Source organism: Sphaerodactylus townsendi, linkage group LG05 (genome assembly GCF_021028975.2).
Source record: "Sphaerodactylus townsendi isolate TG3544 linkage group LG05, MPM_Stown_v2.3, whole genome shotgun sequence".
NCBI lineage: Eukaryota > Metazoa > Chordata > Lepidosauria > Squamata > Sphaerodactylidae > Sphaerodactylus > Sphaerodactylus townsendi.
In genome coordinates this window covers 78,213,562-78,227,943 of record NC_059429.1, presented here as the reverse complement: position 1 = coordinate 78,227,943, position 14,382 = coordinate 78,213,562, and the positions used below count along the sequence as shown (strand labels likewise).

Below are 14,382 nucleotides of genomic sequence, written 5' to 3'. Positions count from 1 at the left end.
ATCCTCCCTCTACCATCCCTGCAACTGCCATCCCCGCTCTGCCCCACGGAGCAGGCGACTGGCTGCTCCGTTGGGCAGAGGGGGTTTCCCTGCCCGGCGCCTCTGCCTCCCAGTGCTGGAAGGAAAGGTGAGTGGAGGGGCTGAACTGGAGGCTGCCTCTCCGGCTTGGTAGATCTTCGAGGCAGTGGAAAATGGTTCCCAATGGCTCTTTGGGTGGTAAACGTTCTGACCCCTGATCTAGATTGAGCTACTGAAATGTACTCTACTTGGGACTATCCTTAAAGAGTGTTTGGAAGTTGCAGCTATTTCAGAATGCTGTGATTAGATTGCTGGTTGGAGCAAGCTATTGGAAGCATATTTCCCCTCTACTGTAGAAATTAAAATGGCTACTGGTCTGCTCCTGAGTCCAATTCAAGGTGTTAGTTGTGGTGGTTGTGGTGGGTTTTCCGGCCTGTGTGGCTGTGGTCTGCAGGATCTTGTTCCTAACATTTCCCCTGCATTTGTGGCTGGCATCTTCAGAGGTGTATCCAGAGAGAAGTCTGTTACACACTGTGTCCAGTTAGTTTTGTCCTTTCAAACCACATATGGTATCTGAAGGACAGTCTTCTCCTGCATGTTCCTGCCCAGGAATTAGGATTGTGGGGAAATGCCCTCCTGTCTGTCCTACCAATTAAGAATACTTGTTAGCTGTGTACATCAGAGAGGGCCTTTTTTGCCCCACAATTATGGAACAGTTTCCCCAAGGAGATGCACCTGGGCCCTCATTGTTGCTCTCCAGGAGACAATTGAACACAGATGCTCTCTTGCTTTACTGCTTCTCCCACCACCCCAGAAAATACATTCAGAAAGATGCCAGAATAGTTGTCAGAAGAATTCCATCTGCTCCCAAGTATTGAAAAATGTATCTTTTCACACCCAGAACCTTTACTATATGTGTGGACTAACATAAATCCTGACCAGTAGATTTCTGTCTTTGCACTGTGGTGTAGTGGTTAAGAGCAGGTGGACTCTAATCTGGAGAACCAGATTTGATTTCCCACTCCACATGAGTGGTGGAGTCTTCTCTGGTGAACCAGATTTGTTTCTGCACCCCTACATTCCTGCTGGTTGACCTTGGGCTAGTCACAGTTCATCCAGAACTCTCTCAGCCCCTCCGCCCCACCTCACAAGGTATCTTTGCGGGGAGAGGAAGGGAAAGGAGTTTGTAGGCCCCTTTGGGTTTCGTTACAGGAGAGAAAGGTGGGGTATAAATCCAAACTCTTTGTCTTCTCTTCATTGTAATCACAGCCACATCTTCCACCTGCTCAACCAAGATGATCAGGTATCATCAAATTATGAGTATAAAAGACCTGTAAGTGGTGAGATATCACAAAGGCCTGTCCCTGGAGCTCCTCTCTTTATATTCCAGGCCAGCCTAGCTTTGACTTGCAGTGATCAGAAAGCTCTCCTGATTTCCATGATGAGAGCTCTGAGGAATTTCTGGGGTCTTACCATCTATGCTATCTTTCAAAATGCAAATAGCATTCCGTTCATTTCCTCATTATGAAGGTAATGCCTAAATCAGCACTGAAATGTTGCGGTCATCTGGGGAGTCATTTAATGGAATGTCAAAAGAGAGTCTCCTGCACCCTCTCTGTCTTTTGACCTGCTTCTACTTAATCTTAACTATGGGCATGCACAATCCAGAGCTTCAACACTAGCATGGAAAAAAGTGAGACAGGAAGTTGTGGTAAAAGTTATATCTTGTAAAATGGGGAGCTGGGACACCTCAGCACTCCTGAAACTATGCATGCATTTTAAGATCATAGTTGTGTTATCAGCAATCTCCATTCTGATGCTTTACTCATACATGGGTACAGAACTGATGCTCAGTGATCTTACAACCTGTTACAGGTCATGAGGGGTTGACTGGTCATCATGTGTATATCAGGAGTCACTGTTCTGCAGACCTAGAAAGAGGTGAAGCTATCCTGGCCTCATTGGACTCATCTTCCTAGCATCCACTGCAAAAGGAAGCTGGAAATGGTTACATGTAGGTGTGCCAGCCATTTTTACATGAAGTCTCAACTCTACCTCTTACCAACTCCATCTCTCTAACTTGTTTGCAGAGCTTTGTTATTGCTTTCCCTGTACAAACCTTTGGATCTTCAGTCTGTCCAGAATGTGTTTCAAGTCTAATCTATTTTCCTGCCTATCAACCATGGTTCAGGACATGATGCTACTTCTCTGGCTCCTAGGCCTGATTCTGCCATAAGATGAACTCTCCTGATTCAGACTCCATGAGTACAGTTTATGCCTTGGCTGGCTCCTGACATGTAAAGATTTGCAGCAGTATAGACGGAATGCGTTTCCTTCTCAAATCCACTGTTGCCTCTGTTGAAAGGTTATCATTGGCCATTTTCCCACTAAGAAGTTAGATCCAGATACAACCAGGTTTCAAAAGAAACAGCACCTTTTCATCGAGGTTTCACCCTCCCCACTGCAGCGTGTGTGTGATGAAGACATTGATGTCTATCACGCTTTCAAACAGTGCAGCACTCCCCACGATCAAACGATCGAACGCACGATCTGCTCAGCGGCTCTTTCTTCCTCGTCCTGATTGGCTGTTGCACTGTGTTGGGGCGGGACTTTTAAAAAACTTTTTTTTTGCGCAGCTACGTCACCACGCACATGCGTAGATAGGATGGCAGCTGTTTTTCACGCTAAGCTACATTTATGCGCGGCTTCAGAACTCTTTACCCATGCAGTTGCACTGTAATTTTAGTTTACAGTTAGCACAGAAATCACGTTCCACACAGCCACGTTTCAACTTAGCCTCCGCCGGCAAACAAAAAAGGGGCTGCGTGCGCTTCATGCACAGCCAGTCGCACTCTGATTGGCTGGAAGGCTCCGCGTCACTCCCTATGGCGGGAAAAACAAATCTAGATTCAAACCCCAATCCTCCCCACCAATCTAGATTCAGCACATGTTTTTTGAAAAGGTACACTTTCATGCAGGTTCTTGAAAAACATGTGATAAGAGGGAGAGGGAGAGCCAGAACCGGAATGAATCCGTGTTCGGCGATCAGGCAATGGGGAGTTCTTCCTGAAACCTTGATATTTTGCATGAGTATCACGCGATTAATTGACCATGGGGAATCGATTGTGTCCATATTCAGTTCTGGAGACTGCCCAGGTTAAGCCTTACTATACCCTTTTCAACAAAAAGAACTAAGTAGAATTGTAACTTCATCTGCCATGTGCTGGACCATTCTTGTTTTAGAGTGCTCCACTTAGGTCCTAGTGCCTGCTGTTAGGTAAGCACTCGGACCCAAGCGGACATCCTAAAGAATGGTCCAACACATGGCAGATGAAGTTACAATTCTACTTAGTTCTTTTTGTAGAAAAGGGAATAGCTAATGGCAGATAGTGGATAAATTTTTCAGGGCAAATAGCATCAGGCTAAAACACACCCTCTGACTACTTAGCTTGCTAATCAAGGCTGTTTCCAGCCAGTCAGGAGAAAGGTTGCTTCTCTTCAATGTCACTAGATGCACCTGGAGTGATCAATCATTTCTGCTCCTTTCCCACTTATTCTCACTATGTGGGAAGCAAAATCTGAATATGATGCTGCTGTTTGATAGGCAGAGAGCCTATCTGAACTGTGACATATAAGCTCTCTCGTTTGAGTGGGATCTGGCATAGGCACAATTACACGTGCAGCAATAAAGTGCAATTCTTAGAATTTTTGTGAGGTATGTACTACTAGTGAGGTATGTACTACTAGAGAAAAATATTAGCTTTTTGGTCAAAGCTAATATTTTTCTCTAGTAGTACATACCTCACAAAAACCGGTACAAATAGTGCATGTGTATCATCTATGGAGTCCTTTAAGCAGGGAGGGACATCAGACTGCACGAGCAATGTTTCCAGGTTCCAATATGCAATTTCTCCAGAAGGAAAAGGATAGTGATCACTGAATCTACTGCTTCTTAATGTCCTAGGCAAGATATGCAGATTACCCATCTGTTTGCCTATTGGTCCATGTAGTCATTCATCCATTTGCATCCCATCCTTCCTTCAAAGAGTTCAGGACAGTACACATAGTTGTCTCAAGAAGAGAGTGTAGGAGGACAGTTATGTTCATCAGCAGTAGAAGAGCTAGATTTAACTCCATCAGCAACTTAGAAACCAACTAGATTTCAAAACTTTGACTCTCAAAAATTGATATGTTGGAAATCTTGTTGGTTTCTAAGGTGCTACTGGACTCAAAACTAGTTTATCTACTGCAGATCAACATCATTATCCACCTGAAACCAGCTCAGGAGACGGGTGCCATTGAAAGCAGCAGAGGGAAGTCACTTCTGGATATCTGCAAGTGCCTGCAGTTTGAAACTTCTGGCAGAAGCGCCCCACGCCTTTTCCTTGAATCTGATTGATAGCTGAAACTTGTCCTGCAGTAGCTCAAGACCCATACCTCAGTGGCAGAGCATCTCCTTTTCATGCCAAAGAATCCCTATCATCTCCAATTAAAGGGATCAGGTAGCAGGTATATGAAAGACCTCAACCTAAGACCCTGAAGAGTCAGAGTAGACAATGCTGTCATTGATAGATCCGTGGTCTGAGTCAGTATATGGCAGTTTCACGTGTATTTGTGTGTGTATTTGAAGTGTAGTGCAGCTAGCAAATGAAAATATGTAATTGGTTCTGGTGGGTTTTCCAGGCTGTGTGGCCATGGTCTGGTGGACCTCGTTCCCAACGTTTCACCTGTATTTGTGGCTGACAGCCTGGAAAACCCACCAGAACCAGTTGAATCTTGCCGTGAAAGCCTTCGAAAATGTGTAATGTTTGAGAGCTGATCCATGTTATCCAATTAGTTTTTACATCAGGATCTCAATTAGCTCATTTGTTCTTGTAAAGACCTACCTATAAGACTATTGGAAAATATGCTTTTTGACATAATGTACAACTTTTGGGTAGCTATATATCTTCCAAGTGGAATTTACATCAGAACTCCCAAATCATCTTGTGCTTGGAACTGAGAAAAAATGGGGATGGTCTTTGATCTTGTGTTAAGTAGTGGAAATGCTCTGACTGTCTCTGAAGCTCAGCATGATGTTCAAGATAAGATCACATCCCTTCCCAGATCTGGGACGATGTAGAATCACGATGACTACTAATTTTGCCTGTCAAGACAGCTCAAATTTGTTAGTCCCTGCGGCCTTGGCTGTGGTGCACCACTTGGCAGGGCCTTTTTATAGTGTTCATATAGTTATAGAATCCTATGATTTGGTTTACTGTGGCACACAGCAGATGTTCAACTAACCTTTCACATGTAGAAGTGCAGGGTCAAGAAAAAGTGGAAGCACAGTGCCCACTGTGTAACAGACCATGTCTATTACAAGTCTTTTCAGTGTGCCAGGAATCTACAAAAGGACAGGGAATATCCTTGGGTCACAGATATCCTCTTGGAGTCCTGACTGGAATACACAAAGGGAAGTGGGCAGATGAGGAGATGGGTGAAGCCACAGTTAGGAAAAAGAAGGGAGATTGACCCAGAAAGGGAAAAAAAGCTATAAGCTCCCTCTCCTCTCCTCTGGCTGATAAAAGGGAGAAGTTCTCAAACTAACAATGAAATATTCATAGGTTTGTTATGTGCCAATTGTATTTCTGTCCTTCATTATGCCCATGATAGCCACATGTCCTTGCAGGGTGGAAGAAAAGAGAAGTTCATATTGACTTCTGTCAAAATGAACTGATTATAAATTTCGTAACTTTCCAGATGCCTTTTCCAGCTCAAATGAAGAGCCAAGCCAAGGATCAGAGATACTGAGAGGAGCTAAGTGGGCCTTTGAGAGCTTTCGGAGGTAGGAGGAAGGGGCCTCAATCAGGTTCTATAAATATTGTCAAGGAAACTGTATCAGTGAAGGAAGGGAATTAGTCACTGTCTCTGTAGCTATGGCCCACAGCCAAAGAAGAGAGAGAAAATTAGAAGATGTCACTGTTCTTAACATCAGCGAATGGAGGGATGAAAAAACTCAGAGAGACTCCCTCGTTGCAGCAATCTGTCTCCAGTTTTTATAAAAGCATATAGTTGTCAAGCTGAATCCCAAAGTCAGGATAATAATTTTGTCAAGGTCATAGTGTGCTTCATCACTGGCAAGCTTGCCATTTCCCTCACGATATTGTCTCTTTAAATGTAACTTCCACTGGAGTGTGTAAGTTGTTTTCAGAGAGTGAGCATCTGAAAGAACAAGTGTTTATGTACAAAAATCTTAAGAGAAATTAACCAGAAGTTACCCCTCCTGAACAGATCAAGTTTGCCATTTATGGGATTTATCAAAGAAACGTCTCTGCTGGTCCTGACTTAGCTAAGTGCCCTTTTTCAAGCAAAAATTGGCTTTTCACGTGCCCATAGTTGCTCAGATATAGGAATTATCTGGCATCTTCTACCCTTATATTACTAGCATGAGGGGGAGATTCAATATAGTGGATTTTTATTCCATTCACCTTCCTCCAAAAAGCTCATAGTGGCATACATGGGTCCCCTTTACCCTATATCCTCACATTATCCCTGTGAGGTAGGATAGGTTGAGTGAGAGTGACTGGCCCAAGGTCACATGGGAAGCACCATGGCCAAGCACAGATTTAAAACCAGGTCTCCCAGATTCGAATCCTACACGCTATGATTCACACATACATGTACATTCCTGATGTCTTGATTACTTGCACTGAACTTTTGAGCTGTTTTCCATGAGAAGTGTTGTATTTGAAATGATGTAAAATGGTATGAAAATTCTCTTTGGTATTTTGTTTCTGAGGACTTGCTGAGTTTACAAACATGTGTGTATAAATGTGACCTGATGCTGGGCTATGGCTTGTGGTTCTTGCAAGCTTTGGCACATGATATGTCATCACAGTCCCAAACTTTTGTTATGTTACCATTTTAAAACACTATTCATTTTGATTCCATCCATTACTGCCTTCATTTGTTTTTGTTTTCTATTAATTTTAATGGGAAACATCTACAGTAAAATGATAAGTTCTTTGTTTTCTACCTAACTGGGGTAAAAGTTGTACCTGTCACCCAAGGGATACTGCCTGCCAATGTTCAGGAAGATAGAAAAAGATTTCCATTTTTAATAGATAGTTCAAGTTTTCACTGGCAGAGTGACAGAGATTGACAGCCACAGAGGGCACACCGTAACGTATGGGGTACTGGCTGAGTTTTGGTACTGCAGTTAAGATTGCTACATGGTGGAAATGAAAGTTGCAGTTACCCCATGGTTGCTGGGTGAATATAGGACAGGCTATGTAGGGGGTATAGACCCCTTTATGACTAAAGGATGGGAGAAAAGCCCTTACACAATTACTTTTTCTTTCTTGTATGGATTGCTTAGTTAAAGTGCATCTGGCTCATTCTTTCTATGTGTTACTGACTGTAGTATTTTCATCTATTTTATTTTATTGGATTTTTATCCTGCTCTTTCAGAGCAGCTAACAACAAAAATATATGATCAGTTAAAAACACAGTAAAATTTAAAATCTCATTTATTAAAATAAATTAAAATCCCCATTGGCGTTTCAATTATTTCATTTCAATCACATTACCCAGGGTGTCCAAAACCAAAGAAGCTAAGAGAAACCAATAAATAAAGGCAACTGAAAGAGGGATTGGGTAGAGAGTCCAACAATGATGACCATCCTACAGGCCCTGTGGAATTGGACCAGATCCTGCAGGGCCCAGGTCTCCGTTGACAAAGGGCAATTCCGCACACGAGTAAAATAGGTTCGACCCAGTTCCCTGAGAAGGGTACTAACCTAGGTCGAAGCCATTGTTGTTCCCCACTGCAACCAGCTTGATCCCAGCTCGGAGGGCGGAATCATCCTGTGCCTCTTCGCTGCTCCGTTCCGATTGGCTACTGTTCTACAGCCATGTTCCGTCTATCCCCACACACGTTATTAAAAAAACTGCCACAGGAATGGAGGGACGAAGGTGGCATTTTTTGATTGGTCAGCTGTACGCATGCCCGAAACACTCAGCTGTGATTGGCTGAATGGGGGACTCCTGGCACCAGAGATTCCGCACTTTACTGGAATCGAGCTGAGTTTGAGCGTGGTTCCCTGAAAAAGTAGTAGTTCCCAACTGGAGTAAGAAATTTGACCATTACATGGGGCGAAGCTTCTACAAAGCCACGTTGATCCCAGTGGTTGTCTCTTGAGACACTTAGGAGTGGCTTGCAGCTCGAACTTAAGTTGATCACTATAAGTCTTGAGGAATCGACCAAAAGAGAGTTTCAGGCTAGGGCCAAAACTGAAAAAGCTCTAGCTTTAGTTAAGAATAGCCAGACACTTCTGTATTAGGAGAAGTGGTCCCACAGGTACAACAGTCCCAGACCAATTAGGGCTTTAAATTTTAACACCAAAATCATGAACCTAATCTGGTGTTCAACTGGGAGCCAGTGCAGTTGGTGGAGTGCAGGCTGAACGTGGGATCTTAATGGCATCCCCATTAAGGCAAGGGTTCTCATCTTCTGGACCAGCTGAAGTTTTCAGAACAACCTTAAGGGCAGCCCTGTACAGTTACACTAGTCTAGTCTGGAGGTAGCTGTTCTGTAGATCATAGTGGCTTGGTAGGGCAAGACAGATAATGCACAAACTGCTTAGCCTCATGAGAATGGAAAAAAATGCCACTATGGCTGTATTTGCAATTGGAGCCTCCATAGAAAGGGAGACATCCTGAGTAACACCCAAGTTCTTGATGGTAGAAATAAGTGTTAATTCTACTGTATCCAAATTTGGCAACTGGTGTACCAATCCTGAACCTCTCTGGCCCAGGCACAGGACCTCTTTGTTCAATGGATTAAGTTTCAGTCAACTCTGCTTCAACCATCTCACTTACCACAGCCCCCAGACACTGAGCCAATATATCTGGGAAGGTTTCCTGCTAGCCCTCCATCAACAGATAACAGTGCAATCCAAATTCAACCTTCTAAACCCATGGCAGCCTAACTCTACTTAGGATTGCACTGCAAATCACTGATAATTGGTAGAAATAGCATGGAAAGAAACCCTATCAATACAGTTCTCTTCTGTTGCTTGGCTTGATAATTGGAAAGGTTCCTTGTAAGTTTTCTGATCACTTTGAACTCTAAACCATTTTCCAGAAAATGGAGATAAATCAAAATTATAAATATTAACACATTTAATTAAATTTCCTGTTTGTTGTTCTCATTATAGTGGCAATAACAAGTGGGACATTTCTTTTGCTTTTCTTTATTCATTAATAAATGAATGAACATCTCTGGCCTGGATTGAAAATCAGAACCAGCATCAGGCTATGTTCATGCATTGATTGGGAATAAGCAGAAAATGTTACAGGAACCTCTGAGAAGAGGATCATCTTTCCCCAAACCATAAATATGCTATCATTGGGAATTTTAGTTTTTTCTTTTCTTTCTCTTCTTCTTCTTCTTCTTCTTCTTTAGGATGGGAGCATTTACATTACATTCCAGAACTGGAAAGCCGATGCCTTCAGTCTCCAATGGGTAAGTCATCATCATCATCAAAGTCATGCTGAAGTCTCCCCTTCTAAGGAGCCACCCAGGGGTTTCTTATCATAGGTTAATTGAAGGGATGGATAAACAAACCAAGAATGGTGGGAGCCTGCTAATTCTTGTATTAACCCAGTATATTTCACCTACTGTCTGTTGTAAACTGGGTGTTGCATAAAACAAACATAATTTGCACAAGGAATGGAAGTTCTTACTAAGAGTTACATATTAGTTTAAAAATAAGTCTTCATATGAAACTTCAAGCCTGGCAATTATACTGGCTGTTCTGGCTGTTTCATGGAGTGAATGGCATTCCAAGTTTATGTCTAGCAGGTCACACCCAACAGAATCTTGGATGTGAAATAAAGAAAAGCCAGCTATAGGTGCAGAGATTATGTTGCACCCTGTGGGGAGTTGAGGTTTTAACTTGGATATAACATCTCTAAATGCAAAACCATTTGCAGCATATTGCTTCTTATTGTGCTCTCAATTCTGCTCTTATTGCTTCTCAGGAACATGCAAATCAGATATTTGTCAATAAGGAGACACACAAATTCAGATGATCAAGAGACTTGAATGAACGAGGGTCTAATGGGAATGGGGGGGTCTGAGGTACATATTTTAGGTCTAAGTAATAGTTACTACCTCTTTCACACAAGCTAAATAACGAATGTACTTTCAATCTACTTTCAGTGCACTTTGCAACTGGATTTTATGGTGTGAAAAAACAAGATCCACTTGCAAATGATTGCTCAAAAGCTTTTAAAGTGTTTTGAAAGTGCATTATTCAGCATTTGTGAAACCGCATTGTGGAACTGTTCCTAAGATTTTATGTCACAGTGACTCTGAAGCTGGCCTTCTTTTCCCAAGTATGCAAAGGAAGGAGGGATGCTCAAATCTGCTCCAGCAGCAATCTGTTCTAGCAGCAACGACAGTGGTTTTCACATGTGGAAGAACCCATGCATGTTTTCCTCCAATGCAAAACGACTCAGATGGACCCATTTTTAACCTAATTCGTTACTCTGTTTTCCTCTCGTTTGTTACATAATTGTAAACTTGCGCACATTTATCTGAGCCAAGCCTGAATGCACAATTTCACTGCCAATCATAACAGATTTCTCTTTTAATATGATTAGTCTGGAAAGATAATACAGATAAGCCAACTTCTGTTCATCTTTCCTGAGGGAACCTTGCCCAGCCTGACCCCAAATACGCATACACAAATAAAAGAAGAAGAAAAGGTGAATGAGTTAAAAATTAGGCAATATGGAAGTAATATAACAATAAAAAAGGTTTCTGGGGTATGTAGCAACAACCAGGCCATTTCACACAACTATTCTGCATTTATACCTATTGAACAAAACCTCCAGCTGCACTGGATGTACAGCAAACAGGTCCTTTGACTTTATTGTCACAACCATGACCCATTATGCAAAGAATGCTTGCCTTGGGGTTCTTTGCTTCACAGGGGTTGAAGTTGGGTCCCCTCATATTTCTCCATTTATATTCAGGGTCTCTGCTTTTTCTGGTTCTCTCAACTCCGCCCATCAACCCACTCTTAAAGACACACAGTGGCAAGATTGCTGGCTTTGTTAAAGCCCTTTTAATGGCTGTTATATCAATATTGATAATATTGCAATTATATTGATATTATAGTCCCTTTCCAAAAATAATCCTCCCTCCAAATGAAAGAGGCAAAGAAATTCCCTGGACCACACTCTGCTGAAGAAGGGGACTGTGTCCTAGAACTGATATTCTCCCTCCCTCCCTCCCTCCCTCCTTACACAGACACACACACACACACACACAAAATTCCTAACACTGCTACTGCCGTGTAGGGAGAGACTTGTTATTTTGATATTCCTGTATTAGATCTGTCATTATTTCGATAACTCTAATACGGTACAAATCCTTCAAGTTGAAATAAAGTTTTTTAAAGCCCTCCTGATTATTAGGGAGGGTAGAAGTAGAGTCCGGGAGGAGGAGTGGAACCAAAAAGCCTGAAGCAAAGAATAATGCAGGGCCATTTCTTTCAACTTCCCTGTGAAGCAGGGAAAGGTCAGTCTTTGCCCCCTTTCACAAACAGCAGAGATTATGGGATCTGCCCCGAAAAGAATCTCCCTTCAGCGCAGGGCAGAGCACCAGTGTATAATTGGCCAATGTGTTGGCTATCAAAGACTGGCTTTTTAGGTGGAAAGCCCAGAGTCAGATAGCCTTCTAAGCTATGAAACTTACCAGGTGGCGTTGCAAGAGCCAGTCTTTTTCAGCCAGACTCCTTAATGGAATTGTTACGAGGTGAATATGTCACTCTGACCCCTTGGAGAGGAAATAGGTTGCAGCTCAATCCAATATTGGATCTGGTGTGGATAGGCTAATTACAAGCCATATATTTTATTCACTTTCTGCCTGGTTGCTGAGCCATTCTCTTTTGCTTTTCAGGGGGATTCCAGGGAAGAAGTGTGGCACCATCATCCTTTCTGCAGAGGAACTGGGTAACTGCAGAGTGAGTAATTCTCTGCCCTGTGAGCTTCTGGTCATGTCATAGTTCCTGACGAGTGTGTCTAAAGAGCAAAGAAAGCTCTCATCTGCTAAGGGGAGTATGACAGTGGCTAATCACAATGCATGATTTCTTTGTAGAGCTAATGAAAGTGTGAAAATATTGACTATGCAGAGAGATGCACTTAGATTGGGTGCCTAAATCAGAAAGAACCCAGTATCTGGGTAGAGGTAGGTAAATTGTAGAACATGTGTGCACAGAGCTGTGTGGATTCCTATGGCTGCTTCCCATGTTTCACTGTGGAAATTGGGTTTCTTTATCCCTCTCTGTGGCTCCAGCAGTATGCTCTTATTTATATATGCTCACATTGTGCCAGGCAAAAATAAAATATTAGGAAAAATTGCCTGTGTTAATGCTTTTTATTTTCTTTTTAGCTGTGTCTACTTCCATTGATGAAACAATGTATTTGGTTAGCTTGTACTAGCACTGTACAATAAAAAATAACCCCAATATTTATTGGAAAAGACATATGCAGTAATATATCTACATTCTTAAAGAAGAATGGCTATGCTATCGTGTGTTACAGATCAGTTATCCATTAGACTCCACGCCTAGCATTATCATGGATCTGCAGTCTCTGGACCACTAATTTCCAGAATTAAAAGTCCTTCATCAGAGTAGAGTTCTCTTCCCTGGCTCCACAGACATGCCACTGGATATCTTCTACACCATGGAAATCTATACGCTTCCTCTATAGACATATTTCAGAGATATTACGGGTCCAGTTCCAGATTACCATAATAAAGCAAATATTGTAATAGAGCAAGTCACACAGATTCTTTGGTTTCCTTGTGCATATAAAAGTTTTCCAGGCTGTGCGACCTTGGTAGATTTTGTCCCAAATGTTTGACCTGCATCTGTGGCTGGCATCTTCAGAGATGTATCACAGAGAGAACTCTGTTATAAGAGAAGTCTGGACACAGTGTAAAACAGACTTCCCTCTGTGATACACATCTGAAGATGCCAGCCACAGATGCAGGTGAAACATTCGGGACAAGATCTACCAGACCACGGTCATGCAGCCTGGAAAACCCACAACAACCAACATTGAAAGTGATGCTGTTTGGGTGGTGGGTGGGGAATCTACCCTGAAACAGCATCATTTTCAATGTTGTTTAAACTAGGGAGCCCAGATTCTCCCTTTAAGGTGGATTTGAAAGGAGAATCTGGGCTCTCTAGTCTAAACAACATTAAAAGTGATGCTGATTCAGGGTGGACCCCCCCCCCCAAAAAAAACCAGCATCACTTTCAATGTTGTTTAAACTAGGAAGCCCTGTGTGTGTTCATATTTGTGAGTTGGGGCATGTTCTATAATGTGATGGTGATTTTGAGATGACATGGTGCAAAAATTGTTCCTTGGTCATAGTGGGAGAGGGCGGCCATACGGGGGGGGGCACAAAACTCAGATTTTGCACTAGGCTCCATTTCCCCTAGCTATGCCTCTGCAACAACAACAACAACAACAACGAAAAAGTTAGAGATATTGTGAGAATTATCAAAATGTGAGCTAAGCACGTGGTATTGGAAAAATAACACCCGTACATTTTCTTGAAAGAGCGTTGCCACAATTTTACCTTTGTAAAGAACACAGTATCTGCAAAGCACAATAAAATGAGGTATACATGTAGTTTCATTCTTTTATCTTTCCTAACCAAGAACACACACACACCCTGTAGCAGCTTGGGACCCAGTAAGTGGCAAACAAGATTCCAAAACATTCTGTAGTGGAGGGGCAAGTTTTTCAAATTGAGGGCAAGATCAGTCTCTCTTTAAGAACCCAAGCTAAATGCTGACTCTTCCTGTTTTAATACTGGTAACAGGAACAGCTGGTGTCCGATTTCAAGCCCTTTAATTGGCTAGAGATCACAGTGTAGCCCTCTGCTACAATGTGGTCCTCTGCTATTTTTAGATAAACTTAGCATTCAAGTTGATTAACAGCTTTTCAGGAGCTTTGGCCATCTCTACTGTAAAAACTAATGGTAGGGGATCAAACTTTTTGCAGAAAAACCACACATTGTGCTGGAATTAGGCCTTTCTATCATTATCAGTCATGAACTTGGGATCTGAGAGGAGATAAGCTGATACGTTAGGGAGCTATCAAGTATTTGCCTGTGTGAATCCAACAGGTCATGTATTGGTTACTGGGGTTCAGAACCTCTTGGCTACCATGACCAGCTACCATTGAACAGAACAAAACAACACAGTTGGTGTACATCTTTTAAGAGCAACATAGGCCTGTCTAGACACCAACTCAGGCAGGCTCTTTCTCTTCCACACACAGAAATGAACACAA

The 14,382-nt window shown here is 42.4% G+C and overlaps 1 protein-coding gene across 7 annotated transcripts in view; it reads left to right on the top strand.

Moving 5' to 3' along the window:
- LOC125432581 (copine-5-like) overlaps positions 1-14,382 on the top strand; it is a 164,197-nt gene that overhangs the window by 81,473 nt on the left and 68,342 nt on the right. For 6 of the 7 annotated variants that reach the window (XR_007244497.1, XR_007244498.1, XM_048496268.1 and 3 more), the window contains exons 7-8: positions 9,467-9,526; positions 11,972-12,035. Coding sequence is in view for 5 of the 7 variants with exons in the window: in XM_048496268.1 (XP_048352225.1) it covers positions 9,467-9,526; positions 11,972-12,035 (124 nt within the window). In the remaining 2 variants the exon portion in view is untranslated. Of the gene's footprint in view, positions 1-5,786; positions 5,846-9,466; positions 9,527-11,971; positions 12,036-14,382 lie in introns of those variants that run through there. The other variant, XM_048496270.1, reaches the window with a different exon arrangement.